Raw genomic sequence first — 26446 nt, forward strand, 5'->3', positions numbered from 1 at the left:
CTCATTCAAGCCCCACACCACCCATACCCGTGAAGACGTCGGAGCAGACGAGTGAATATTAAAGCTTTCCATCAAGGAAAACAGGAAGGAAGGTCTTTAGCGACAAGCCTTTACTTTGGGAAGGCAGTTTTTAATACTCCATCTACTAATCCCACGCCAAGGACCGCACCGCGCGGAAACCCTGCCTAATTTGAAAACAAACGTTGGTCAAAGCTTGGAGGGGAGGGGGGCCGCTGGTAAGGAAGGGGGTGAGGTAGTAACTGACAGCTCGGCCTGGAAGCCAGAAGCCTCAAGTAGGTCAGACTGTGTCAACGGTCTGAAATCCAGAGTCCACCCCCCTGGGCTTAGGGGAGTAGAGCAGCAGGAGGTTAGTGAGCAGGGGTTTGGCGTCTTGCAGCGCTGAAGGGGCGGGGTATCCCTACTAAGACCTAGGGCTCAAGCTCGGCCAGTTCGCCTGCTCTCACCTCTCTTGGGGGCCTTGATCACAGCCACCCCTCCGGTCCTCGCGCCGTTTTCCTGCTTGTCCTTGCGCTTGAGATCGCCCGGAACGCAGGAGCTGGGGTCACCGTCGGAGCCGCGGTGGTGATGGTGCTTGTGCCGCTCCTTGTGGCCCTTATGCTTGGGCCCGGCCGCGCTCACCGTCAGGGGCGAGAAGGTGAAGAGGGCCGAGGTGCCTGGGGCTGGGAGCGGGGCAGCGACAGGGGGCCCGGCGGGGGCCAGCGAAGGCGGCGGCGGAGGCGGCAGGAGCAGAGGCTCAACAGGGCCTGGGATGGTTGGGGCTGCATTGGTTGGCGGCAGCGGCGGCCCGGGATGTTGGCGGCTGCGACGCCGCCGGTGAGGGGGAGCGAGAGGGGGTTCCTGGCTCGGCCGCCCCCGCTTCTCCTGAGACCCCCCACTGCTCGCTCGGCGCTGCCGCTTCACTCCCCGCGGCGAGACCCCAGCGTGGGGTTTCTCCTTCCCCTCTTTGTCCCGCTCCTCCTGCGACGCCACCGCCCGTACTACGCGCACCGCTCCGACCTGCGCAGCCATTTCACCCACAAACACACATTTAAATGGCCCGACCGCCCCCCCGTCCGCGTATCGCGCAAGCGCTATCCGCGCACGGCCCTCTGGGCATTGGAGTCTCTCCTCTGCCCTCCACTTATCGGCCGCTCTCGGTCCGGAGCTGAACATGCCGGAAGCGGCCGTTCCCAGCGTTTCTTCACAGGCCTCTCCGCCGCCGCTCTATTGTAAAGCACCCTGGGCCGCGCACAGCCTCATGGGAGCGGTAGTTCCCCGGCGTCCCCCGCCGCCTTCCGGGCTCCCGGAGGGGAGGAGCGGAAAGAGAGCGTGCGCCGAGTCACGCTCCGGGCTGCGACGCAACCGCCGCTGGGCGGAGAGTTGCCGCCAACCGCCTCAACGGCCCAAACAATGTTAATGGTTTTCAGAATCGGGCGGCGCGTTCCCCTCGTCACCTTCTGGTGCCCTTCGTCATTTTACGCGGAGTTGGTGGTCTCCATGGTTACTTTGAAGTTGCGTATTCCTCTCCTAACCTTTGCGAGGTAAAAGAATCTTCGGCCTTTTCGTCTTAAACAAGCGGAGGAGAGGAAAGGGGAACTTAGTAATAGGTGAAATGAGGACGATTTTGCTTTAAAATCTAAAGGGGCTGCAATTCAGGAATGTTTTGAACCGCCCCTTGGGCATTGCCATGGTAACAGCTCAGGGCGTAGCGAGGCAGGTGCAAGGGCTGCCTGGGCGCCACGTGAGCGCCTCCGACCTCGCGGTCCACCCACCTCCTGTTTAATGCCTGCAAAAGTAGAGTCCGTCGTTTAAACTCATTCTTACAGTGAGGGGGGCGAAATCTAGATGGAAAACCATCTTTTCTATTTTTTTAAAGGTGTTTCAAGTTGTAAGGATAAGGTTGCATGCATTTGAGAAGTGTGTCTACCAGAGAACACTCCAGAAGTTGTCACTGCTCTTCACCAAGGTTTCCGCTCAAAAATTCATTGACAATTTCACCGTCACTTCCACTTTTACCTAAGATTCTTTTAACATATTTGGTCCTTGATAGAGATATTTGGAAATAACTGATGCCAGTGAAGTACTCAGATGAAATTGCCGTGGTTTGTTAACCACCGGTGCCTGGAGAAGTGTTCAGCGGAATGAACACTACAGGAAAGTTAGTTTGAAAACAAAGTTTATTGAATATCAGTTGTGTACATTATACTACAATAAACAAGTAACAATATTTTATCCAATTTGCGTCTTCATTAGGCTTTCTAAATGAAAATGAAGGACAAATGCTGTTTTAAGTACCACTTCATGCTTCTAAAAGTTATAAACTTTTAGTTTTTAAAAAGTTAAATCGTTAGGACTTAGGGGGACCCTTTGTAATCCCCACTAACTTACTTGTTACTTAAAATAACATTTGAAAGATCAGATAGTCTTAAATTATGGCAGATGCATATTCATACAGAAAAAATTTTTTAATTACCTCTGATTGGTTGGACGTAAGTTGCACATGTTTATATAGAATCTTTGAAGTGAAGAAAATGCTACCAAAAGAACTGTTTTAGTATTATTCTAGATTTGGTAATTTAATGACTGGTTAAAACTTACCAGGAATGTAATTAAACATCTTGTTAGTTGGTATATACAAATAAAAAATTATTACAGTAGTTATTTACATATTTTATTATCTTAAATATAACTTCTCTGTAGTTTCCGCAACATTTGGGAAGATATGCAAGGTACACTCCATTTAGGCAAAAATAGTTCCCAGGGAAGAGTCATTCTCAAAAGCAATAATTTTGTACTAAAACCACAGGATTTTTTTAAGACACTTTTTATAGTAAATTCTGGGAATGTAGACATTTAATTGAGATCCAATTCTTACAAATCTTTTAAAGTTTATATAGAAAAGTAAAGTCAAATAAAAATAAATTCTAAAAATGAAAAATAAGTCCATTCTAAAACTTTCTCATACAGCATTCTCTACATAAACTCCAGTGACAAACTTTTTTGCGGTTTCCAACCCACTGTAAAGGAGACTAAATGTAAAACTTCTGGCACTTATTTGCGTATTGCTTTTCTTTTAAAAGCTATCAACACATTACCATATATTCATTGTTGATAGTATGAATATAGAGCACTTATTTTAGGTTGCCGTATTCTAGTCATTTTATTTGCAGATGCATTTGCAGCCTATAGTTCAAAGCTGTGTTAAAGATCCCAAGTTGGTGGTGGGTTCCTTGGTCCTTTGGGTTTTGAAAAACGATTTCCAAATCCTGGGAACAAAAATAAAATTAAGGGTGAAAAGGGGGAAGGGATTAAGAAGTACAAATTGCCAATTATAAAAGCATCACAGGCATATAAAGTACAGCATTGGGAATATAGTCAATAATATTGTAATAACTATGTATGGGCCAGATGGGTACTAGATTTATCAGGGTGATCACTCTGTAAGTTATATAAATGTCTAATCACTATGTTATACACCTGAAACTAATATAATATTCTTTGTCAGTTGTAATTGAACAATTTTTTAAAAATTTTTAATAAAACAATGAAGAAAAAAAATATTTTTTTTAAATAGAAATAATTTTATAGTGTACTATATATGCAAATACATGGGTTTTTTCCCCCAAAGGTTAGGCAGTATCTTCGATCAATGTAGTAAGAGATTGTAAAGGTATTATAGTAATTGAGTTAATGTTTAAATGATAACAATAGAATACTAATAACATTTTAAATTTGTAGAACACTTACAAATTTAATAATGGTGATAATTAGATAAAGAACCCTGGTTAGAATAGCCTTTCGTAATTCAGCATATAATATCCTTTTCTTCTCAGCTTTGTTGAGATATTACTGACATATAACGTATGTAAGTTTAAGGTGTACAACATAATGATTGGATACACTTACGTATATATCGTTAAATGATTACCACATTAAGGTTACTTAACACCTATCCCCTCACATAATGGTGGTGGTGACATTTATGATTTACTCTCTTAACTTTCAAGTATACAGTACTGTTAGTTACAGTTACCATGCTGTGCATTAGATCTCCAGAACTTACTCATCTCATAGCTATAAGTTTGCACCCTTTGATCAACATTTTCCCGTTGCCCTCACCCCCGCCTCTGGCAACCTACTCTGTATTTCTGAGTTCAGCTTTTTTAGATTCCACATAGAAGTAAGAACATACAATATTTGTCTTTTTCTTTCTTATTTCACTTAGCATAATGCCCTCAAGATCCATCCATACTGTCACAAAAGGCAGGATTTCCTTTTTTTATGGCTGAATAATATTTACGTATATAACTTTCTTTATCCGTTCATCTGCCATTGGACACTTAGGTTGTTTCTATGTCTTGGCTTTTGCAAATAATATTGCAATGATGGGGTGCAGATATCTCTTCTGAGATAATGATTTTATTTCCTTCAGATAAATACCCAGAAGTGGGATTGCTCGATCATTTGGTAATTCTATTTTTAATTTTTTGAAGAATTTCTGTACTGTTTTGCATAGTAGCTGCACCATTTTACATTTCTACCAACAGTGCACAAGCGTTCTCCTTTCTCCACAGCTTCTCTAACACTTGGCTCTTGTCTTTTTGAGAATGGCCATTCTCACAGGTGTGATTTTGATTTGCATTTCAGAAATGGGAAGTTTCGATTTCAAAAAATAAGCACTATTACTTTATACGATTGTATTAAACCCAGTTATACATCTACTTCAAGCCAAAAAGCCCTCAATTTACTCAGAGATTATGTTTGAAAAGCTTAGAAAAAATAAATTAATAAACAATCCTGAAAAACTTAAGTATGTAATTAATCATTTATGTCTCTCCCTCAAATACTCCTCCCCCACCTGCCCCAAAGAAGGAGGATGAAAAATTTTGCACAACCAATGAAGTCTATTTCTGGGTAGTTTCAAAATATACGAGTATGAAAGTTGATGACATTGGTTCTTTATCACTTCAGCAACATATGCCTTCCTTTTCTTTGATGGAGGTATGTTTTCAAGGTACTCTTGCACTTAGCAACTTTAGGGGTTCAAATGGAGAAATGAAAGATTTGAAATGCAAAAGCAGAACAGAGAATGGAAAACTCGAAGATAATTCCTATTAATGTTTAATTTCATCATCTTAAAAAATTGTGGGTATTATTATATACCTTGCAGAACTGATGAAGGCATTAGAGGAGATACTTGTTAAAGCATCCAGCACAATATCTGACACATAGTAACAAACTCAAGTGTTGCTTACATCTGAACCACAAAAAACAAAACAAATAGACAAAAACTATACCAGACCTGGAAGAAAAGGAGAGTAGGGAAGAGGAAAAGAAGATAAAAATAAGAAACCCACTAAAATTTATTAATGGTGGTGGTGGTAAAAAAATAAATAAATAAATAAAATGGGGAGGTGACACAGTCTATCTAGTTCATGTACATTTTACTCCTCTGTGGTAAAAAAGAAGGAAAAATATTTCAGGTTAAATAGTTTCCCACAATAGTCATAAAATCATCCATTCAATCAAGGTAGCTTGACTGTAATCCAAGTGGACTGAAAATAGAACATAATATGCAAGTATTCAGTATCTGAAATTTGAGGAATACCTACATTCCGTCTTTTTCACTGATCACATCAAAGTAGTTTAGAACAGTAGTGAGCTACCTTTTTTTGCATGTAGGTTAATTCAGGGAAAATTAAAATGTTTATAAACCACTGAATTTTTTCAGTCAAATGTAAATACTTGTTTCAGTAAAGTATCTTTACAATTTATATTGCCTTCTTTATAAAAGAGAGCCAATGAAAAAATTATGTGCTGCTTTTTAAGTAGGTAAAATGTTCAACTTTGAGAAGAAACAACATGGAAGCAGCTAATAATAGATCACAATATCCTCATAATAGATCACAGACTGTTGTAAAGTTAGGAGGGTCATGAGTTCCTCAAGTGGTATCACTGATGGAGAGAAAAGAAGGAAGCAGGAAACGTTTGTGTTCCAGGCAAAATTTGCCTTTTTCATAGGTTATGTAACATCCTATATGAATTTTTTAACTAAATTATTTCATAAGAATAATAACATTTTTCTAATTAAAACTTCTTTTTTCCTACTTACAACATTTTAAACCTTAGGGTTAATGTAAGCCAAATAAAATTTTACAGCACAAGAAACAGATCCAGAGATTCTAGTTAATTATCTTGCCAAGGTAAGATAGGGACCACGACCCATGTGTGGCAGACAAAATCGTTCCTGCTTCTTCCTGAGGAATAGAATTGCACATGTGTAACTGTCTGTGCAACACTGTTACATTTCCCAATCTCCCTTGCAGTTCAGATAGATAGAGCACACGTCTAAGTTCTCTTCAGAGAACGTGAGCCGACCTGACATTGCCACTTCCAGGCCAGTGGCTTAAGAACAAAAGAGGAGGCCCCATCTCTTCCTGTTTTTCTCTCACCTGCAATCTGGGTAAGGCAGCAACCCAACTTTGACCATACAGCTAAGGGCAATATCACAGAGCAGCAGTTCTCAAAGTGGTGTCCCCCAGATGCTTTCAGGAGACTGTTTTTTGGTTAATAATAATTTTGAGTAGTAATGTCCTACATTAACTGCTAAACTTATTACAAAAAATTATAGTGTCATGAATTTGTCATTAGAATAGAATTTTTAAAATAATATAAAAATATTTTATGTTTATAGCTTATATTTGGGGTGATTAGACAAACAGTTCCTTTAAACAGTCAGATTGTGCCTCAGCACCTACTGTTGAGTTCTATAAGATTAGGTGGCAGCAACTGCTGTTTCTTCTCATCACACATCTGTATTTTTTTATACCTCTGCTTAGATGTGAACTGGAGTATTATAGCATCTCAGAATTTTTTTCCCTTTGTCTTGTCACATTCATTTACTACATGTCAACATAATCATTTCGTTACGTAGTGTTATTTTCCACATATGCTAGGAAATTCTATGTAATAGAATATGTAGTCCTAGGCAAAATGTTAAGAGGTAGCTGAGGTCAAAAATTAAAAGAAAAATTGCGTGGAAAACAATATAAATATAAGGACCTATGCATCCAACCTCAAATCATATTTAAAGCTGCATCTCTTATACTGTAAATGCATAATTTAGATAAACATTTTTTTAACTTGCTGGAAAATAACACACATACCGAAATTCAGTAAAGAGCTGGAGTTATTTGACTGAACAGAGTCTGCAGGCTTGTTTGGTGAGGAAGAATTACAGATACCTAGAATCAAAAGAAAAAATATAAGGGAAAGAATGAAGACAAATTCAGATAATTTTCAGACCACATAAGGTTGAGATCAAACATTTCCTCCAAGCTACTTAATTCTCCCAAATAGACATGTCACTATCAAAGCTAACAAAATATTGATGCTTGCAAGTGGGTTGACACTATAATCTCATTTTTCTATATTTTTTAAAAGGTTTCTTTTCTTTGCAGATCATTTATATAGTAAAGCCCAACACTAAAGAGAATCACCAAAGGATTCAGGAGGAAGAGGCATTATATTGTGAATCAACTTTTTTGGGGATTCACGTTTTGGCTTTCGACTTCCCCTTACTTTGCACTATTACCATTCATAGTACACTTTTAAATCATTTGTTCTCCACATTAGTTCATCCATGGCGAGTCTGTGATTTTTCTTATACTATCCTCTACTCCCATAATATCTTCACTTTCCAGTCTATTTTTTTTTTTTTTAAATGAAGAAACAAGGTCTCAGTTCCAGTTTAATAGAAACTACAAAAGATCAAAAGTGATGCCTCACTACTGTACACATCAATTGGTTTGCATCATAGCAAAGTTCAGGCCATTTCCTCCACAGGAATAAAGGCCTGTCTATCCCATACCACATCTGGGCTAAATCTAAGGACTTGTGTTTTAAGCATGACAGTAGTACAAGAGGTTTTGTCTCATGGCTATCCACTAGCCCAGCACTTATTTCTGCTTAGAGAAATATTATTTGCTCTTCTGGACATCAGGCTTGATGGTATCACTGCCAGGCTTCCAACCAGCTGGGCACACTTCTCCATGTTTGTCAGTGAACTGGAAGGCCTGAACTAATCTCAGAGTCTCATCCACAGAGCGGCCGACAGGGAGGTCATTTACAGTGATCTGCCGAAGGATACCTTTATCATCAATGATAAAGAGGCCCCTGAACGAGATGCCTTCATCAGCCTTTAAGACCCCATAGTCCTGAGCAATGGTGCGCTTGGGGTCTGACACCAAGGGAATGTTCATGGGTCCCAGTCCTCCTTGTTTCTTGGGTGTATTGATCCATGCCAGGTGACAGAAGTGAGAATCCACAGAAGTACCAATCACTTGGCAGTTGAGTTTCTTAAATTCTTCTGCCCTATCACTGAAAGCAATGATCTCCGTCGGGCACACAAAGGTAAAGTCAAGAGGGTAAAAGAAGAACACAACATATTTTCCTTTGTATTCAGATAGACTGATATCTTTGAACTGTCCATCTGGCATAACAGCTGTAGCTTTGAAGTTGGGGGCAGGGTGCCCAATTTTAGCATTTCCTGAAGACATCTTGTTATCCGCAGCTCTAAGGCACCAAAACCAGTCAGGAAGAGGACCCAGTCTATTTTTTTCAATTACAGATGACTCTAGTTAGGCCCAGAATCTCCCGAAAGCATTATGTTTCTTTGTTTTGCTATTTTGACTACTTATAGGTAGGCTCAAAAATGTATTTCTCTTCCCAGCACCTTAACATATTCATGTATCAGTTCTGCCCAATTTTGAAAACAATCCAGTGAAAACATGGCCTACACCGTCTAGCTGTGAAAAAAGATAATTTCAGCTTTGTATAAACTTCCTAAGAAATAGCACATAATTGGGGAGAAATGACTAGTCGCCTTTTTTGTTTGTTTCTTTTCAACATTTTCAGAATGTATGAGGACTGCGTATGTCTGTGTACACACACACCTAATACTAGGATTCTAGAAACACCCCCCTGTTCCTGGAGGTACTTGAGTGTGAACAGTAGAGTACATACTGAATTTCAATCAGATTCAATCAAAATATATTTTTATTTATTGAATACTATTTGCCAAGCACTGGGCACTCACGATAGACTTATGAATAAGAAGTGGGTGAAGGCGAGAAAGTTCAGGAGATATCAGTCATCTCTACTGCATTTGAGTTGAGTTATACACATCCCTCAGACAGAAAACAATGGTCCCAAAAGGGATTACTGGTGTTTTACAACAGGAGACAAAGATTCTACATATAAATACATATATAAATACACACACACATATATATATATATATATATATATATATATACATATATTTATATGTGTATATATGTATATATATATGTGTGTGTGTGTGTGTGTGTGCATATATATATATATATATATATATATATATATATATATATATATGAGCTGCTATTTTGCATATTGGCCCCTTGTCATAGATATTTTTATGCCACCTGCCCAGCATTATCTCCTTCTTCCGATAAAGGAACTTGAATTTCCCTTTAGGAAATCACCCCTCCTCAATTTGCAGCTCCTAGACTTGGGGTGGAGCTGATTCCACCCTTCGATGAAGGAGCTGACCTATGACTAGGGCTCATTTTCAGTTGATACTTTGCCACGGTCATGGTCACACCAGTTGTTTCAGGTCTGACCTCATTCCTTATTGGTCAGTGTCCACGTGTAACAATTATTAAATATTATGCATGACACTGTCCTGCTTACTCAGAGGCAATAACTGGTTCAGGGGTGGGCAAATGAACCAAACCAAGACAATCAGGCCCAATTGACACTAGTCATCAGACTGTTGCTTGAACAACCAGGAAAGCTCATTTTTCCATCAGAAACCTGAAACCACATGGTAAAAACCTGCCTATGAGTGAGCTAACACAGAATGAAACAAAGCCAGGAGATACGGAATGCGATATTAGGTCCTGATTACATCATATGAACTCTTGGTTACAGGCCAATAAATTTACCTTTTCTGCTTGAGCTAGCTTAAGCTGGATGTTTTGTCACTTGCAACTGAAAGATTTCTGAGCAATTAAAGTTTCCCACCCAAAATAGGCATCAGGCATCATGGTTGACAGTTTTGACTGTTGTGACCCTGTAATTCTCCATATAGCAGCCAGAATGATCTTTCTAAAAAACAGATCATTTAACATCTCTGCCTAAAATTTTTCTGTGACCTCACATTAGGTCATTCATAAGGATATAATCACTTCCCCACCACGTCCACCATTTTTTCAGCCACACCTCACTCCTCTCTCTTAATACCCTGCAGCTTCCTTTGAGTTCCTACAACACACCAAACTCACACCTCAGAGCTTCTGTGTATGCTATTCCCTCTGGCTGGCTGCTCCTTCACGTGTCAGGGCCTCCTGGATCATTCATTCTAAAATAGGTCCTCTTTGTTATTCTCTCTCATAACTATCCTCTTGGTTTCTGCATAGCATTTATCACAATGTGCTATTATATATGTATTTGTGAATTTACTTGTTTAATGTCTGAATACCTCACTAGACTTAAGTTCCACAAAGGTAGAGCCCAGTATGTGTTTTGTTCACCATCATATACTCAGTGCCTTGTCGAATGCCTGGTACATAGTAGGCATTTGGTGAATAGTCAGTGAACGAATGACTGTATATATGTATATATACCATGCTTCCCCAAAACTAAGACCTAACCTGAAAATAAGCCCTAGCATGATCTTTCAGGATGACATCCCCTGAACATAAGCCCTAATGCATCTTTTGGGGCAAAAATTAATATAAGATCCGGTCGGGGGAAACATGGCATATATATATATATGTGTGTGTACATATATATATGTATGTATATATATGTACACACACATATATCTATTTATCTATCTATATATATATATATAAAGAGAGAGACAGAGACACTAGGTTGTTTAGATGCTAGCTTAAAACTAGTTTCCTAATTTCATAAAAATCCTAATGATTTTTATGAATCCTAATTTCATAAAAAGTAGGACCAGCTTTAACTACAAACCAGGAAGAGAGCCAGGCTAAAGGGAGAATTTAGGGAATTCAGGAGTCATGAACCATGTGAGAGGGGAAGAGGACACATATGCAAGTACAGGCAGATAAATCTAAAGCTTCAGGATCAATTTTGGAGCCAAGTATTGTTCTTCATTTAAGGACAAAAGACCAGTGGATGAGGGCAGCTGAGAAACAGAAATTAGCCTACATATAGAGAATGACCTGGGAGCTGTTTCTTAGAAGTAAGACTCAGAATCACAGAGTCCAATATCTCAAATCCATGCCAACTTGTATCTACCTGAAGTTTCTGTGTCTTTATTTGGTATCCCCAAGACAGTGTTGGAACTAGAGAAAGTTTTCTTGTTTGTTTTTTCAAGGGAGAGAAACCTGGGTGCTTCATAAGCTAAGCTGATTAAATCAATCATTGGTTGGCTATTCAAGTCACTCATGTCTTTGCTTTTAACTGCTTAATTCTCCTGTTTTATACTATAATTTCCTCTAGAAATGTTTAAGTTCTCTTTTGACTGGCTGTAGAGGAAAGTATATTTTCTTAGCCATCATAGGTGAGAAATAAGTTCACTTCAGAGATCAAATATGTCAGTGAAAGCAGATTAACACAAGTTTACAAATAGGAAGATAGTGACATCTCAGAAAAAAGAGAATAAGACTCAGCTATAAACCTTCTTACTTAGAAAATACTGAGAATCAAGTTTTCTCATGTTCTTTGTCCCTCCATAGAACACCCGTATGACACCAAGGAGCTGGTCCTTGATGATTCACCAAATGGATCAAATTTATAAAACGTTTCTCAGCATGTTTTTTATACTTTGTAGTTGTAAATAAGGATTTCTAAGATAATCAATTTCCCACAGTTTCAGAAGTTTTGTTTTCATTACGATATGGCAAAAATAGCAAGCAACAGGCTTACTATTGCTCATAATACTTGGTAAAAATGGAAACATGTTAATACTTTGCTTATTTCATTAAATCAACACATTTGTTTCACAATATGCTTTGCTGTGACTGTTTTCAAAGAAAATACATCTGAGGTTAGACTGATGGGAATTTTAAATAACACACTTGGATGATGGCATCTTAGGATGGGTAGAAAGTGCCAAACATCATACTGTTATTTCTGTCTTATCAAACAGAAGCTAACCCCCCTTACTCCCTACCCAGTTTAGTAATAGTATTGGCTTTTTCAGAGTGGTTACTTAAGGAAAAATTACAGAATTATGAAAGTGGTATGTATAGTCCAAAAAATAAGTGTAAAGAAACTTACTCTTTTTCATGTTTCGCAAAATTTTCAAACTCTACAAAAATGAAGAAAGGAAAATGTTAGTTTTTTCCTGTGAAATCCAAAATACTTGAATCAAGCAGAAATATAGGCTTCAGTCAAAAGGATTAATTTCCTGAAAAATAGCCATCAAAATGCCAAAACGATTCTTCCATCTTGCCATTTTGAACTCAGTGCAAAGTCTCCACTTGAATTTATCTTGTTATTTTTCCCAACCATGTGAGAATCACACTGTGTATTTAGAAATAGTGCTATCAGAATATCGGCAGGGGGATGGAGGGGGGGAGAATTGATGGTTTTATTGGGTATGCTTTAAACTAAACTTTTTTTTCTTTTTGGTTTCCTTCTATTAATTTTGATTGTCATGAGAACAACAATCAATTTTAGCGGAGATATTTAATCTAATTTTCTATCTTAATGCTGGCAGCCAGCAGGGGAAGGGGGACAGGGAAGGGAGAACACTTTCAGTAATAGAAAGCCTCTGACATGTTTCCATAAACTCCCATCTTCTTTACCTTACTCCTTGTGAAACTTTTTCCAGAAGTCTTCAATGTCTGTTTTGAAGATGTTGAATTTTCCATGGTTTTAGGATAGCTAGTAGGGTAAGCATCTATAGGTGGAACCTGCATATCTTAAAAAAAAAAAAAAAAAAAATGTTTTGTTGTATAGCTTCTTAAGCCGTCAGGTTATATATACGTACATATTTAGTAATTCTAAGCTTGGCATTTTTATGCATTATTTTTACAATACGTTATGGGTTTTTAAAATGTATTATTTTTATTTTATTTAATCTTTTCTTTGTACCTTTTTCACTTAAGTCCTACTTTAATGTTAACCTTTTAACAGTCTTGTTCTTATAACTTTTTTGAGAGAAAATACTGCCACTTACAATCTTCATCAGCAAGAAAAAAGGACTCTCGGGTTCTTTCTGGGAGTGGAGGTGGGGGAGAAGAAGACCGATCTTCACATGCATCTGTGATAAGAGTATACAGCAAAACACAAAAAAATCCATCACTTGAAAGTCCTTAGTGAAGGACCCCTCTTTGGTTTTGTATAACTTTGCCAATTTTCCAAAATTAACCTACAACAACCAAATAAAAAATTATCTGAACAATGACGGGAGCCCCAAGAACCTTGTTTTTCTAGCTCTTTGGCCAATGAGGTTCTGATTCATCACAAACGTGTAGCTCACTTACAGAAGTGTTCTTCCAAAGAAACTGAACCTGAATTTAATCAAGCTTCTCGTGCCAACTACCATTTTACAGAGAATCCCGGGGATAGAGGAAAACAATAAATAAAACCATGAGGATACAAACAGCCAAATCCAGAATGTTATCAGTCTTTAGGACTAATGGCCTACTGTTGTCTTTAAATAAATGTCACGAAAAAATATAAAAAGAAAGAACTGCTACAAATTTTAAAAGACTTAAGAAATATATAAATCAAATGCAATGTGTACACTCTGAATCCAGATTCAAGTAAACCAGCTGTAAAAAGACATTGTTGAGACAATTTGAGAAAATTGAACAAAATCTGGATCTTAGATAATATTCAGGAATTATTGTTAATTTTTGTTCGTGTGATAATGCTGTTATGGTAGGTTTGAAGTTTTCTATAATAAAGAATTGTAAATAATGGAGCAATTTTCCCATGACGTAAGTCCTAAAGATACAAATAGTGTTCTGTTGACCAGGCTTCTCATCACACAGTGCTGAGTATAATTATATACTAATGTTCTTTGAAAATGAAAATGTTTAATTTTTCAGTTAAATGCTAGAGTTTCACCTGTCTTTGGTCATTGGCTTTTTAGGCCTTAGTATTTGTCCATAAAGCAAGTTCTCTTATTTATTCCTTATATGCTGGATAGTATGCAAAAATAAAGTACAACACATACCTAATACAATAATTAGCATAAAGTAGGCATTTAATAAATATTTCATCATTACTCTAAGTGGCTTATTGTCTTTCAGTTTGCTGTTAGGAAATATTCTGAGAACTAAAACTAACTTTTAGTTTAACGATATCCTATCAAATACCTCCCTAAAATACCATCTTCTACTCCCCTGAAGAAGAACCTTACACTGCTTATTACTGACTGCATTAAATCTAAATCCTTCTGCCTCACTTTGTGTGTGTGATACACATAAAAAAAGTGCCGTTCATGACATTTAGTACATTCATAGTGCTGCACAGCCATCACCACTATCTAGTTGCAAAAACACTTTCCCTAAAAGGCATGTCTATACTCATTTAGCAGTCATTCCCCATTCTGTTCAGATTAGATCGCACCCATGAAACTGCTTTCTCAATATATAGATTTGCCTGGTCTGGATATTTCATCTGCCTAGCTTTCAGTCCGTCAGAATCTTCCCACATTTTATCTATCCCAATTTATTTTCCATATTTCCCCAAATAGAACCTATATTGCAATTAAATTAATCTACTTACCGTTTCTCTGTATTCATCATGAGCATGTCTACTTTTGAGTCACTGTTACCCCAATCCTGCTCCTGGAATTCCCTCCTTTTTCCTCTGTCTATCCATAGCCTTAAATTGTTTTCGTCTACTCCATGAAGCCCTCCCTAACCATGGCAGGGACACCTTCCTTTTTCCCAGACTCCTGGTGATTATAATCAGTGCACACAGATTATCACTTAATGGTTCTAAGTGAGTTTTAATTTTGCCTACTCTATTTGACTGTAAGCATTAAGCAGCTCCCTTTCATACACACCCTCCTATTCTAGCACAGAGCTGGCTTAGAAATGCTCATTTAATAATTATCGAATAAAAATTATAATAGGTAACATTTAATGAGAGCTTATTTTTTGACAACCACTGTGCTAACAGCTTCATGTGCATTATCTCACTTAATCCTCGCAAAAATCCTCTTAAGAAAGGAGCTCTATTATCTTCATTTTATAAATGAAAAAGATCAATAGAGAAAGCATATAATTTAACCAAAGTTATGCATTTTGATGACTTGGTAGTCTGGGGATTTGAATTAAAGTGTGACTCAAAAGCCCATGCTTTTTGACCTCTATGTTATACTACCTATTTACATATAATATGAATATGTTAAGTGACTAATATGTTACCATGAATAAAGATGTTACGGGCAACTACGATCTGTTATGGTATATACAAAGTACCTGTCAGTGCCCAATAAATGTTAGCCGTTGATGATGTCATTCAGTATATACAACAGCCAAGCTCAGGAAAGTCCAGGAGAAACAACAGCAAGTTAAAGATCTAAGTGGCCAGAAATATTTTTTTTTAAATCACATTGTTAACAGTGATAAAACTTATAGACTGGGACTCCTGCTAAGTTTTAAGAGAGTCTACCTGAAATAATTTCTTAAAGGGTTATATATCAAGGAGCAGAATTCTGAAGTCCTGTGTTTACCTGGCCCTTGACAAACAAAACTCCTAGCCTGGGAAAACCAGAAATAAATCAATAAATAGTGGAAGCTATTGCGGGAACTATGCCATCTCGTGAGGTGAAATACTCTGAACTTAATAAGCCATTCTTACAGTACAAATTCTTGGGACTAAATGTCATGTAAAGCCAAGGGAATTTTTTTACCTGATATGGGACTCTGGAGTTTTACACTCTAAAAAAAAAAGAAAGAAAGGATAAGTGAAAGAAAAATATGTACACAAATTTCCAAACTCAAAGCAATAAATAGCATTTTTGAAATTATATTTCATATGCCTATGAAGACAGTTATGAAACGTTGACTCTATTTTTTCTAATTTATAAGTGTGTTGAATTATGAAAAGGCATCAATTCTGAGTGTGATTTTTATGTCAAAGAAGTTGGTCCTAAATTGATCCTTTTTTGACCTGTTTCCTTTCTATTCAGAACATTTCCCTGAACATTTCAGTAGGTAAGTTCTTGAAATCAAAGTTACTTTGTGACACTGGAAAAGGAGTGATTGTTCTTTGCTCTGGAAGTTAAGATAAAGACCATTACATTTAGCACATTATTAACAATAACAATAATAATTAGTAGTAAATTCACAGTATAATTAAGGCAGAGTATATTTCCCTACCAGCATTGCAACTGAGGCACATTTAAATGTTTGTTTAGTTAATTATTTTTTTGGTCTCTGAAATTTTAAGACAGTTGGTTTACAGAATATATATAAGTACATAACAGATAGTTGAAAGTGTTGATTTTTCTTCCAGAAGCAGGGAACATTATCCCAAAAGTTTTATATTAAATAATATGGACATCTGTCATTTAAAAAATTACTCTCTATAATGTTATCAGAGTTAGCATAATACAACTGACCAAATGACCACTGTGAACAAGCTACCTACTTATGAAACATTTATTTTTTCTTTAACTGTCCAAGAATCAGCTCAAACGTTTCCACTTTCATTAAGTCTTCCTTGATCACTTCCAACCTGAAGGGATCTCTCACACTTTCAAATCTCTCATCTCACATATGGCACTCATCATATTTGCCTCATTATAATAAATAGACAAAAATAAAGACTTGTGTATACTGCTAGACTGTGAGTTTCTGAAGGGCAATAATTGTGTCTTATCCATCTTTTTATCCCCCATATCCGCTAGCACATTGTTTTGTAAGTAGTTATCTGCTTAATATTTATCAACTGATAGGTATTAAAAATGGCCCTGCTTCGTAGGACAATAGTCTGTTGATTACAAATGAGTAGAGTCAGAAAACAATGTTATTAACCTTGCTGGGCCTGAGTCTCCCAGAGTCATCTGCTTTGTTTGATTCAGATGCTCCACTCCATTCCATTGACGTTCCAATTTTTGTCTTCACAGCTGAAGATAAAGATTTGGGAACACTGAGTGGAAATTCTCCTGGAAGAAAGTAAATATGGTCCAATTCTTAGGAGCGTTATAATTCTTTTAGAAAGCAAATGTTGCTCAGCAACACCACACAGAACCTTGACAGGCCTTGAGAAGTAATCTAGTTAATCCACACCTTACTTTACACTTACTGAACTGTACTCACCAGCTTCCTCTACCACAATAAAAGATTCAGGAGTCCTTTCAGGAAGTGGAGGGGGGATTTCATCATCTATCCTTGGAGAAGTTGCTATTTAAAATGTCAGAAATGTTCATTACAATTTTCAATTAGAAAAATCCAAAGAAAATCCTTACATTCCAATCCTGATCTAAATTCCATCAAGCATTATTACAATATTTAAGCTGGTATTTGTTCACTCAAGCAAAAGGCAAAATAAATTCTCTCATCTTAAAGTTGCAAACCCAGGAGGCTTTTTCTTATTAAAAATATATCTTTTAAAAGCCCAAAAGTATTTTGATTGTATCAGTTAACATAAGACATTACATTAATTTAAGAAGCTTTGAGTTGTTTTCTACATAATTCTTTCCTTGTTTTACATAGAATAACCAATATAGCATCATAAAGCATTTGACATATGCCAAAGGTTCAGTTACAGACTAGGTAACATCATAAAGATTTTAGTATCTCTTCTTTATTCTACCAGGATGAAGAATATGGATGGTTTCCGTTTTTTACAAAACAGTGCTATAACAGGGTATTCTATATTTCTGTAGAAATAGAATTTTTATAGAAAAATTTAATGCTATTATAAGAAACTGCCACCAGATGGCACACATGTCAACACTGCCACAATCTCTGAAGATAAGGATTTGTCTTTTCATGATGATGCTCAGAGAAGTTTAAGGGATTACAGGCATCTAGAAAAATTAAATTCCTTTAAATTGTAAAACAAGATCAAATATATAAAATTATCTAATCAAAGGAGGAACTATATCCAGGTAAAATGTTTTTGTAATAAAGCTACACATCTATTACGAAACTCTGTCCAACAATGTGATGGACCAAAAGTTCCCGCTACTTCCTATTCAGGAAGAATATTCTGCATAAACCTCTGACGCTGTACCTAAGAGTGTTAACTTTGCTTTCCCTCCTCTTCTTCCACAGCAAACTATTATAGTCACTTCTAACAGGATATTTACTTCCACTTTCAAACCATTCAGGAAAACAAAACAATACGCCTAATATGCAAACTTTCAGAATTGTGAAAGAGATAATGTATGAAAGTAAAGGTGTATATAGGATTAAAATCCCGCACAGAACACTGAACACATATTCTCATCTACTAAGTTACTATCAAGTTATTACAAGAGGAAATCAGGTCCTCTTCCACCTCATGCAGGAAGAGAATTCAATTCTTGGCAATCTGTTCAACTCAGTATAGCTACATGGCTGTGCAATAAAAATTCTGAGTGACTGTGGTGCTGTTGACCAAATCTTTTTTTTTTTCCGTTCTTTTGGAAGTTGCTTCCGTATGTTAAGGGTAAATTGTGAACCTCTGATATACATTCTTAGGAATGAGGATTGTCGTCTTTAGAAGCACTCTGCCTGCCATAGATGATGGATCATAGATCATGGAATGTTATTATACATCTGTCTTTTTGCTATTTTCAACTTGTCACATCATTAAAACACTCCCAGAATGTATTTCTTTGAGGAGGAGAAGGAAGCAGAGAAGGACAAAAGGGAGGGTGAGAAGAAACCAAATCTTCTATAGAAACAAAGTGACATGTAAAACGCCATAGAAACTTTTAAAAATAACATACCCACTACTCCTGTCTCTTGGTTCAGTGTTGGGGAAAAATTTCTTGGAGGACTCAGTGCTAACGAATCATGGGAATTGTAATGAGAAAAAAGGGTTGTAGAGGATGTTGGAAACAAAGAACAAGGTGACACAGTTCCCTCTTGTTTCTCAGGTAAATCAAGAGACATCTTAGAACCAGCACTACTTGGAGACAATGGTGGAAAATAAGGATCTTCTACTAAAGACATGTAAGAGTGTACACTAAAAGCATTAGAGTTGTACTGCGTTGCATTCGAAGCATTACTCATTTGGTGCTTCGAGTCATATGACAGTGAGTTATTCAGTTCTGCTGAAGAAGCACACATCCCTTTTTGAGCCTGCTCAAGAGAAGAGTGATTCAGTTGAGATTCCAAATAAGAAAAAGGTTTCTTGATGTCCCGCTGCTTGGCGTCTGTCTGTTGTGTCAGTTCAAAGGGAGTTGACTGGGTCCGCGTTATTGGCCCCTTTGAATTGAAATATCTTCCTGCTGCATTTACAGGTTTAGAATTGGGACATGTTCCAAACAAAATGGAGCTCAGGTCCAAACTTTGATGCTTCTGAAGAGGCTCACCAACTGCCGGACATGCCTTTGTCTCCCATTTCATGGTGGTGTCAGCATTTTTGTTACAAATACAATTTAACTCCAAAAACTCAAAAGAACTGTCCTGTTCAGCAGGGTGCAAAACTAACCCTTCCTTTTCACTTATTTCAGAAGTCCTACAGTCAAAGCAAGAAGCTTCTACACTTTTCATCCTTATCCTTTGTTTGTTCTCTTGGTTCATCATGTTTGCTTCTTTTATGCCGCTGAAACAAAAAGAAAGTAATAATGACACAACACCCCAAAAAGCCTTCTTCTACATATTTTCCCCAGCATCACAATGAGTTATAAGCATGAGACATGTCTACCAGACACAATTAGACAACATTTAGATGTGTACAAATTATACTCACCTTTTTGGGAAATTAGGAGAATAAGAATGTGCGTCTAGAGTGGTATTTTGCTCAGGAACTGAATACTTTGCTTGAATCTTCAAGACAAATAAGCAAGAGATTGTTTTTTAGTGAAGCAATAGCAGTGAGATATTTTAACATTCATAAGGCTAAGAAGTTGTTTTTCAGAAAATGTAAAGATTTAAAATAATTCATGGAAGAGTTAGATGAGTTTCCAAAATATTGAGCCCGACAAGAGCATGTTCACATACTGATATCAAAAGGATCAGAATGAAGGGTTAATAATGTTATAGAAATTAGAAATAATTTGCTTACAGAATCACCTTTTAAAATGTGGGAATTTTACAATGTTCTTGGGGTTAACTTTATTCTCATGAACACTCTACCTTTAGAAATTTCATCATTTCAACACTTCATGTTAATAGATGCTTATTAAGTCCTCATACTTGTCTTGTTCTACTTTTTTCTTCCTTATGATGCTCCAGCTATACTGGTTTTCTTGTCATTCCTTACGCATACCAAACGTGTTTCCAGTTCAAGGCTTTTACACTTACTGTTCCCCTGGTTGAAATACTCTTGCTCTAGATTTTGCATGGGTGGTTTCTTCTAAGTGATTATTCTTTATGTAAATGTTACCTGCATAAGAAAAACTTCCCTGACCACTCAACCTAAAATCATACTCCCACACACTTGCCCCGCCACTCTCAATCTATATTTTCTTCATTGCAATGATCATATTATGAAATTTGTTATTGAGACTCATGGAATCAAAGATACCACCAATTGTAAAATATATCGTGATTTCAGAGATGTTTAAATTTAAAAAAAAACAAAAACAAAACAAGATTCCACCTGTTAGGGTTTAATTGTGACTCTCAAAAAGATACATTAAAATAACCCCATATACATAACCCGTTATGCATAACTGTGAACTTACTTAGAAGTAGGGTTTTTGCAGATGTAATTAGTTAATATGAGGTCATACTGGATGAGAGTGGGCCCTAACACAATGACTTGTGTCCTTATAAGGAGAGAAAACAGATACTGAGACACACAGGGAGAATGCCATGTAATGAGAAAGAAAGAAACTGGAATAATGTATCTGCAAGCTAAGAAACACCAAGGATTGCTGGCAAACACCAGAAACTAGGAAGAGGCAAGGAAGATTATTTCCCTAGAGCCATGAGGGAGGGCATGGCCCTGGTGACACCTTCATTTTGGACTTCCTGCCTTCAGAATTGTACGAAAATAAATTTGTTATTTAAGCCCTCCTCAGTTTGTGGTACTTGTGACGGCAAGCCTAGTAAACTGATACAGAGACTTGACTATCCACTTTCAATAATGCATAGAACAATCATACAGATCAATAAGGAAATAGAGGACAATGAACAACACAATAAACAAATTAGACCTAACAGGCATATACAGAGCATTCCATCCAACAACACACACATTTTTCTCAAACATAGATAGAACATGCTTTAGGACAGACCATATGTTAGCCACAAAACAAGTCTTAATAAATTGTAAAAGGCTGAAGTAATGCAAAATATCTTTTCGAATCACAATGAATTGAAACTAGAAATCAGTAACCAGAAGGAAAACTTGAAAATTCACAAATACGTGTAAATTAAACTATTAAACAACCAGTGGGTCAAAGAAGATATCACAATGGAAATTAGAAAATACTTAGAAATGAATGAAAACACAACATACCAAAACAGGGGATATAGGGAAAGCAGGGCTCAGAAGGGAATTTATAGCTGTAAGTGCCTACATTAACAAAGAAGAAAGATTTCAAATTAGTAACTTAACTTGACAACTTAAGAAACAAGAAAAAAAGCAAACTAAACCCAAAGCTAGCAGAAGAAAAGAAATATTAAAGGTTAGAGCAGAGATAAATTAAATGGAGACTAAGAAAACAGTGGATAAATTCAACAAAACCAAAAGTTTGTCCTTTGGAAACACCAATAAAATTGACAAACTTTTAGCTAGATTTACTATGGAAAAAAATTACTAAAATCTCAATATGCAGAAATAAAAGTGGGACATTACTATTCATTTTACAAAAATAAAATGTATTATTAAGACAATATGAACAATTGTCCACCAGCAAATTGTACAACCTAGATGAAATGGACAACTTCCTAGAAACATGTAATCAACCAAAACTAACTAAAAGAAAAAAAAAAAAGAAAATCAGAATAGACCTACAACCAGTAAATAGACTGAATTAGTCATCAAAAGACCTCTCAACAAAGAATAGCCCAGGACAAGATGGTTTCACTGGTGAACTCTACATATAAGGAAGTTAACACTCGTCTTCCACAAACTGCCAAAAAATTGAGGAGGAGGGAAGGCTTGCCAAGCATGACTCTGATACCAAAGCCAGACAAAGACACTACAAGGGAAAGAAAACTACAGACCAATATCCTTTATGAATATCGATGCAAAAGTCCTCAACAAAATACTAGCAAACTGAATTCAGCAGCATATCAAAAGAATTGTACACCATGACAAAGCGGGATTTATTCCCAGAATGCAAGGATGATTCAACATACAAAAATCAATGTAATATACCACATTAATAGAATGAAGGAGGGGAACATCCTAAGTGATCATATCAATTGAAGTACATAAAAAGCATTTAACAAAATTGATGATAAAAACACTCAACAAACTAGGAATTTTGTTGAGAGAACTTCCTCAACATGATAAAGGCCACATATGAAAAACCCACAGCTAACATCACATTCAATGGTGAAATAATGAAAGCTTTTCCCCTAAAATGAGGAATTAGATAAGGATGCTGACTTTTTCCACTTTTAGTCAGCATAGCACAGGACGTTCCAGCCAGAGCAATTAGGCAAGAAAAAATAATAATAAAAGGCATCAAAATTGGAAAGAAGGAAGTAAAGTTATCTTCATTTGCAGTTGACATGATCTTATATATTGAAAGATTACACATACACATTTACACACACACACACACACACACACAATGCTGGAGCTAAAAAACAAATTCAGCAAAGTTGGAGAATACAAAATCACACAAAAACTAGTTGTATTTCTATACATAGCAATAAACAATCTGAAAATAAAATGTTAAAAGCAATTCTATTTATATTAGCATCAAAAATACTTAGGAATAAATTTAACCAAGGAGGTGAAAGACTTGTGTACTGAAAACTACAAAACATTGCTGACAGAAATAAAATAAGACATGAATAAATGGAAAGACATTCTGTGTTCATGGAGTGGAAGATATAACATTGTCACCATAACAATATTACCCAAAGTGATCTGCAGATTCAATGCAATCCCTCTCAAAATCCCAATGGTGTTTTTGCAGAAATTAAAAAACTCATCCTAAAATTCAAATGGAATTTCAAGGGACCCTGAATAGGCAAAACAATCTAGAAAAAGAAGGGCAGAGCTGGTGGACTCACACTTCCTGATTTCAAAATGTACTACAAAGCTACAGTAATAAAACAGTGTGGTATTGGCATAGGACAACCATATAGACCAATGGAATAAAATAGAGAGCCTAGCAATAAACTCACATATGTTGGCATTTGATTTTCAATGAGGATGCCAAGATCATTCAATGGAGAAAAAACAGTCTTTACAACAAATGGTGCTGGGAAAACTGAATATCCACATGCAAAAGAATGAAGTTGGATCCTTACTTTAGACCATATACAAAAATTAACTCAAAATGGATTAAATACCTAAGTATAAGCGCTAAAACTATGAAACTCTTAAGAGAAAGAAAACAGAAAGCTTTATAACATTGGATTTGGCAATAATTTCTTGGATATGATACCAAAGGTACTAGCGATAAAAGTAAAAAATAAACAAATTGGATGTTTTGAAAATTAAAAACTTTTGTGCATTAAAGTACATGATCAAACAGAGTAAAAGGGCAATCCATAGAATGGGAGACAATATTTGCAAATCACATATCTGTTAAGGGATTAAAATCCAGAATATATAGAGAACTAAAATTCAACAACAAACAGGCAAACAAACCAGTTCAAAAATGGACCCAGGACTTGAATAGACATTTTTCCAAAGATGATATACAAATGGCCAATGAACTCATGAAAAGATGTTAAACATCACTAATCAGGAAAATGTAAATGAGAACCACAATGAGGATGGCCACCATAAAAAACAACAACAATGAAAACAGAAAATAAGTGTTGGCGAGGATGTGGAGAAATTGGAACCCTTGTACATTGCTGGAAGTGATGTAAAATAGTGCAGCCACTGTGGAAAACAGTATGGCAGTACCTCAAAAAATTAAACATAGAATTACCCTATATACCCAAAAGAATTGAAAGCAGGAACACAAAAAGATATTTACACATTCATGTTCTTAATAGCATTATTGACAATAGTCAAAAGGTGGAAGGAAACCAAGTATCCTTTGATAGATGAATAAACAAAATGTGGCATAGACATACAGTGGAATATTATTCAGCTTTAAAAAGGAAGGAAATTCTGACATGTTACAATGTTGATGAATTTTGAGAACATTATGCTAACTGAAATAAGCCAGACACAAAAGGTCAAATATCATGATTCCACTGATACAAGGTCAAATTCATAGAGACAGAAAGTAGAATGGTGGTTGTCCAGGGCAGTGGGGGAAGGCTGGAATGGGGAGTTATTGTTTAATGGGTTTAGAGTTTCAGTTTGGCAAGATGAGAAGAGTTCTGGAAATGGGTGGTGGTGATGCTTATACAACAATATGAATGTACATAATATCATTGAAATATATATGTATATTAATATTTACATCTATATGTATACATATGTATGTATATACACACACACACACACAAACACATGCACATGCATGCGTCTATATGTATATAAAATTGTTTAAGGTGGTAAATTTGATGTATATTTTACCAGAATAAAAATTTATTTGAAAAAAATGGGCAAAGGACTTGGATAGACATTTATCCAAAGAAGATATACAAATGGCCAATAAGTACGCAAATAGCCACTAGGATGGTGATTATCTAAAAAAAAACAAAACAAAACAAAAAATAGAGAATACTACGTGTTGACAAGGATGTAGAAAAATTGTGCATTGCTTGTAGGAATGTAAAATTTTGCAGTCACTATGAAAAGCAGTATGACAATACCTTAAAAAATTAAGCATAGAATTACTGTATGATCCAGGAATTCCATTTCTGGGTATATACCCCAAAGAATTTTAAGTAGGAATTGGAATAAATATTTGTACACCACTTTTCATAGCCGCATTGTTCACAATAGCCAAAAGGTAGAAGCCCCCAAGTGTCCATGAGGGATGAATAGATAAGCAAAATGTGGCATATACACAGGATGGAATATTCTACAGCCACAAAAAGAATAAAATTCTGATACATGTTACAAAATGAATGAACCCTGGAAACATCATGCTACACGAACTAAACCAGATACAAAAGAAACAGTACATGACTCCACTTCTATGAGGTACTTAGAGCAAGCAAATTCATAGAGACAGAAAGCAGAACAGAAGTTACTAGCGGTTGGGGTAGGGGGCACGGAGAGTTTCTGTTTCAGATGATGAAAAATTTCTGCATGTAAATAGTGATCATCACACACATTGGGAAGGTACTCAATGCCACTGCACTGTACACTTAAAACTGGTTAAAATGGTAAAATATAAATGATAAAGTGTCTCCTCCTCTTCTGTTTTTCTGGTACAGATTGTATACGATTGGTGTTAATATTTCCTTAAATATTTGGTACAATTCTCAAGTAGAACTGTGTGGGCCTAGAGATTTCTTTTTTGGGAGTTTTTAAATTACAAATTCAGTTTCCTTAATCATTATGGGGCTATTCAAATTATCTGTTTCATGTTGAGTGAACTGTGGTAGTTTGTGTTTTTCAAGGAAGTAATCTATTTTGTCCAAGTGATGAAATTTAATGTGTTTGAGTTGTTCATAATATATTCCTTTATTATCCTTTTGATACCGTGCATCCCCGAAAATAAGACCTAGCCAGACAATCAGTTCTAATGCGTCTTTTGGAGCAAAAATTAATATAAGATCCAGTCTTATTTTACTATAAGACCACATATAATAAATACGATATATAATTAATATAATATAGTATAGTATAATACTGGGTATAATATAATACTGGGTATAATATAATATAATATAATACCGGGTCCTTTATTAAATTTTGCTCCAAAAGATGCATTAGAGATGATTGTCCGGCTAGGTCTTATTTTCAGGGAAGCACAGTATTTGCAAAGCCTGTAGAGATATACTGTTTCATTCCTGATATTGGTAATTTTTATCTTCTCCCTTTTTTTCTTCATTAGTCTTCATTAGAGGTTTGTAAATTTCATTGATCTTTTCAAAGATCAGCTCTTTGATTCACTGATTTTTCTCTACTGTTTTTCTGTTTTCAATTTCATTGATTTCTGCTCTTTATTATTTCCTTCCTCTGTTTTCTTTGGGTTTGCTTTGCTCCTTTTTTTCTAGATTCTTAAAGTGGGAGCTCACATTATTGATTTGAG

At 36.4% G+C, this 26446-nt stretch overlaps 2 protein-coding genes, 1 long non-coding RNA gene and 1 pseudogene across 3 annotated transcripts in view; 1 reads left to right on the top strand and 3 right to left on the bottom strand.

The window, feature by feature from the left end:
• Positions 1-1220, bottom strand: part of RSBN1 (round spermatid basic protein 1) — a 43589-nt gene extending 42369 nt beyond the window's left edge. Inside the window, exon 1 of the mRNA XM_019730377.2 lies at positions 465-1220. Coding sequence (XP_019585936.2) covers positions 465-1173 — 709 coding nt within the window. The 5' untranslated portion in view covers positions 1174-1220. The remainder of the gene's footprint in view (positions 1-464) is intronic.
• Positions 1040-25282, top strand: LOC141568478 (uncharacterized). Its single transcript, XR_012491632.1, has 2 exons — positions 1040-1541; positions 19079-25282. It is a non-coding gene; the product is annotated as an uncharacterized LOC141568478 (long non-coding RNA).
• The window catches only part of PTPN22 (protein tyrosine phosphatase non-receptor type 22), a 46545-nt gene continuing 22258 nt past the window's right edge, over positions 2160-26446 (bottom strand). The window contains exons 12-21 of the mRNA XM_019730373.2: positions 19897-19973; positions 18929-19749; positions 17310-17393; positions 17025-17155; positions 15899-15926; positions 13205-13288; positions 12831-12946; positions 12301-12331; positions 7167-7244; positions 2160-3266 (exon numbers count right to left, since the gene is read on the bottom strand). Of these exons, the coding sequence (XP_019585932.2) occupies positions 3202-3266; positions 7167-7244; positions 12301-12331; positions 12831-12946; positions 13205-13288; positions 15899-15926; positions 17025-17155; positions 17310-17393; positions 18929-19749; positions 19897-19973 (1515 nt within the window). The 3' untranslated portion in view covers positions 2160-3201. The remainder of the gene's footprint in view (positions 3267-7166; positions 7245-12300; positions 12332-12830; positions 12947-13204; positions 13289-15898; positions 15927-17024; positions 17156-17309; positions 17394-18928; positions 19750-19896; positions 19974-26446) is intronic.
• Positions 7738-8620, bottom strand: LOC109446710 (peroxiredoxin-1; annotated as a pseudogene).

This window comes from Rhinolophus sinicus, linkage group LG14, assembly GCF_036562045.2.
Source record: "Rhinolophus sinicus isolate RSC01 linkage group LG14, ASM3656204v1, whole genome shotgun sequence".
In the NCBI taxonomy this organism is placed as follows: Eukaryota; Metazoa; Chordata; class Mammalia; order Chiroptera; family Rhinolophidae; genus Rhinolophus; species Rhinolophus sinicus.